General features: G+C 33.1%; 1 protein-coding gene across 1 annotated transcript; it reads right to left on the bottom strand.

The window, feature by feature from the left end:
• Positions 1–2,053: 2,053 nt before the first annotated feature.
• LOC119636577 lies at positions 2,054–3,951 on the bottom strand. Its single transcript, XM_038031983.1, has 4 exons — positions 3,627–3,951; positions 3,439–3,564; positions 3,168–3,369; positions 2,054–3,109 (listed from the first exon to the last, which is right to left on the bottom strand). The coding sequence occupies exons 1-4, from the start codon at positions 3,673–3,675 to the stop codon at positions 2,389–2,391; spliced, it is 1,098 nt and encodes a 365-aa protein (XP_037887911.1). The 5' UTR covers positions 3,676–3,951; the 3' UTR covers positions 2,054–2,388.
• Positions 3,952–4,503: the final 552 nt, after the last annotated feature.

Raw genomic sequence — 4,503 nt, forward strand, 5'->3', positions numbered from 1 at the left:
TTATAGTCCGAAAAATGCGATAAAAATTTGAGATAAGGAAATCTACCTTCGCGAAAGATAGAACAGTAGGCGATGGTTCTCTTTAGCAATAAAACTCGGTATCGAATTTGCGCTTTAGGTACGCGGTGGTGTTTGCACAATATTAAATATGAATTATCATACTGTTATAAAATTCGCTTTTCTAAGATGCAGTTCGTATCACCGGATCGTGGATATTTTGTTCAAGAGAAATACAGTTTTTTTATTTTATTTAAATATTCTTTTGCTACTAGTCTCCTTTCCACAAATATTCCATTTATATACATTTTTACCATCATATTGCTAGTGACAGTAGTTCCAAACATTGTGCAATATTCGGTAAAGTTGATGAAGATCGATATCTAGAAGTGCCATGTGAATTAAAATGTAAGTGCATGCTTCCAGTCCCGAAAAGAGATGATAATACGATTTTGCTCTTCATAGGTGAAAAAAAGAAAAGTTATAGCAGCAGTTCACTAGGCGATCCTATCGGTTTAGTGACTAATATTGTAGCTTCATTGTTCTTTCGTTAGCCTGTTTTTCTGGTACTCGTTTTTCTCGGCCGGCATTTAGTTTTTCCCTCTTTGGGGATTTTTTTTACTTAGCTGGAATGAACAGGATTTGGGATTTCCGTGACAATACTTTAGATCGAAAGCAAAATAGCTAACGTGCTTCATTTTTAAAGGCAAAATAAAGTAAAATATCGGTGCAAAAGCACATATTCGATAAAATTGATGGACATAGGAAGATTACCCAATTTCAGAAGTTCAAAAATCTTGACAAAAATAATAAAAACAAATAATTATTTCCGTGCCAATACCAAATATCAAATTTCCCGTAGGTTTGTGTTGTCGTTAATGCCCCACCGAATCCATGCCGCATAAAGTTTGGTCTTCCACTTCATATATCATTTCAAAGAAGGTGCTCTTTGGGATATTACGGACCATAAGCCTCTGAACATGTTCGGTGGGCTTCGGCAACGGATTTCTTCAAAGCAAATAACAAGAGTCATGTAGCTCGAACGTGTAATTTTAAGCGACCCATGCCGTCGGCATACGACAAATAAATCACTAACACTATATATAAAAGTGTGATTTTATGTAGAGGAAGTTCAAAGCCATCGAATACAATGGTTATATACCCTGGAATTTTTCGTTTTTTTATCGTTTTTACATGTACAAATCGCTAATCAAAATTTTTGAGATGTTGCTAAAAACCGTTAGCTGCTTTTTTCCTTTTCATGGTATATAAAAAAAAGTACCATATGTGGAGAATGAAGAGAGAGCACAGAGTTGCTTTCAATAAATTGCAAAGCTGAGATTCTGTTAAAGTGTGTGAGAAATTGAAGTGAATATTCTGTTAAAAAGGCAAAGCAGTAGTGGAATAATCTGTTAAATTGCAATGCTGCCGGCATTTATATCTGTTAAATTAAAACAATGTAAAAAGATTTTAAAAAAATTAAAAAGCTCTGTTAACCTGACAAATCAATGCAAAAAAAACTTTTGAAATCTCAAACCTATCCAAACAAACAATTGCTTTTCATTCTTTGTTTAACCTTATTGAATATGTTTGGTTATTACAAAAAATACAATATTCATTAAATTTCGTTGTTTGAACATATGATGTGGAGAAGCGTGGTTCCAATTTTGAAATTGGCAAAATCCAGCACGTAGCCAAATTAGCTGAATCTGGTAAAGCAAATTGCATGGTTTGTTTCAGAACTCAACAACCAAATGGTTTGTTTACATATTGAAAATTAACCGAAACGCAACCAAAAGGTTGTGTCTGGTCGAAAGGACCCAATTTCATCATCATTGGCATGATTCATATCAATAGTAGAGAATGCAAACAACAGCTGATTTATTATACAATATTATATATATATGTATACCCAAAAATCTTTTAAATCATTCAAATATATTCGCTTTTTTTAGGTATCGCTTTACTTATTTAGATCTATTTATTTATCTGTGATCAAAAAGATTTCAAAAAGACAAGTTTAGTCTATTTAATGGCTGTCCAACATTTCGACTATGAAGAATATGTCGTAATACTAAAAATAGTTAATATGCAAAAAGAAAACTTCAAAATTAAAAAATTCTTTTTTCTTTAGTTTTTAGTGCCATAATTGTGTAGATCTAAAAATATCACCTTGCTCGGCATATTGGACAACCATATTGAGGACTAGGCTTACTTTTATTGATTTACAGTTTGCTTTTAACTGCACTTAAAATGTTATGTCTAAGATAATACTTATTTTTATAAAAGATGGCTGAAATCTTATTATTACTTACACTTAATCTACAGGAAATTATAATGACTCTACGAATATGACGATTTCTAATGATAAAATTGGGTTTTTTATAAATTCTATGAATAATCTCTGTATGTCGCATCCTTAAGTATTTTTGCGAATTCGTATTTAACTCGCTCTCGTTCTGAACGAGGCATAGCGCGTAGAGAATCCACTAGAGATAAACAATATAATTCAATTGGATCGTTAATAGGTGTTAGTGCAGGCAAATTCGGAATTTGTATAGCTTTGCGTTTAGCTACGTTTGACATGATCTCCTCGGGTGGTACAGGATTCGGACGAGTTCTCTTTGCTAATGGCTCTATAGTCACTTCTCGTGTTAAATTACTAGTAGTACCATTAACATCTCGTTCTGATCCGTTAATATGTCTGACAGTCTCCTTTTCATTTGGTTCGGATTCACTATTATATGCGTTCATAATGGGTGTCAATAACGGAGAGGAACGATTTGAAGCATCGGAATGGCTAGGCGAAGTTGTGGTCTTTATTTTCCTTTCTTCTTCTGGCGATGTTGGGACTATCATTTGAGCTTGAGGATTTGTTCTGACTGATTTCACATTAGATTTGGTTTCTGTCGCCTTCGTTGCTTCTGGTTGATCGGGCGTTTCGTAAGCATCGTCGGGACCGTTGGAGCTGCCATTTACTGGAGCCAAAAATGGTTTAGAATCCGAAAACTCTTCACCTTCTTCATCGCTATGTTCAATCTCTATTACCTCAAAGTTAGAATGGGCTGCCATATAATTATCAGGGAATATATGACTATTACTATCCGCGTCTCTGTAAACAAATCGAAAATTAGTAGGGAAATTGCATGGAGAAGTTTAATGCTACTCACGAACTGCTGTAATTCGTTTTCTGGCCGCTAATACTCTTCTCACGCTTTGGGGTATAACCCAGTGCAGCTTGCTTTAAAAATGATAAGTCTTCTGTAAATCTTCTTTTACGTATATTGGCATTATGTTGTCCTGTTTCTAGGCTCTTTAATTCTTGTAGATAATTATAACGTATATTTTTCCATTTTGTCTGCAAGAAACGTGCTGAAATATACAAAGCGATTGAAAACCACCCCTATTGAATAATGCGTCATATGCTTCTCGTATACTCACAAGGAGCTCCTAATTCTTTGCCAATTTTACTCCAAATTTGTATACGCACAGGATTTCTACGATAATGTGGATGGTGTATATCATATATGGCTGGATGAGCTCGCACTAGCTTAATCAAACGATCATCTAAAATTCAAACATATATAAATAATGTCAATGCGATCTAAACTACTTCGAAGAAAGCTTACCGAATTCGGGCCCATAATTTTCCCGATCTACATAGTAGCGATTTGTCATTTTCGTTTGAATCGCACGACACCTTTTATTTAATATTATCTTTGCAGACTCTTAATCCAAAATTATTTGATTCTTCCTAAAATGTTTGTGAGTAGTCTTAAGTTTCTGCTTGAAGTTTTTACAGTTCTTCAATGCGCATGCCTTTTCTTTTAAGATGTTTGCATGTTTTGCTGGTAATTCATATCAAATGTTGTTTTAGCATTTAAAGACTGCTTTGACGCTATGTTTATATTTAATAATATTCCTTAATTTTGTTTGGCCAATAAGGTAAATATGAAAGAAGCAGCTAGAAGAAGCATGAAAATTTGCAAAGTTTATACAACCCTGACAACTAAATAAAAGTATATCGTAACTGGTGAAGTATCGTAATCGCGTTTTTCCAAAAACCGCTCAAAAAGTAATAATGAAATCCATACTACATAAAACAAAAAACATTAAAATTTTGAAATGGTTAAGATTGGTTAACTTCGACATGCTTGACGAAACAACAAAAAAAAGGGATAAAAGAATAGCAGATTTATAGAATTTGTAAAAGAACGATATAAGAGAACATTTTAATAATATAATAACAGCGTATAATAATAAGATAGTACAAAAATTAACTTATAGATATGTACAAAGTTCGTGAATATTTAAAGAATCTTAATAAAAAAGAATTGCATCATCTGAAACATCTGCGTTGCATCAACGAGAATATAAATTTGAAAGCAAATCAAATGAATCCAAATTCAATCTAGATTAGATTACTAGTTATAAGAGCCCTTTTTTTCCTAGTTTTTCTAAATCTAGCAATAACCTAGTTAAGATGACCTACTTTAGTTATAATCC

Source organism: Glossina fuscipes, unplaced genomic scaffold, assembly GCF_014805625.2.
Source record: "Glossina fuscipes isolate IAEA_lab_2018 unplaced genomic scaffold, Yale_Gfus_2 28, whole genome shotgun sequence".
In the NCBI taxonomy this organism is placed as follows: domain Eukaryota; kingdom Metazoa; phylum Arthropoda; class Insecta; order Diptera; family Glossinidae; genus Glossina; species Glossina fuscipes.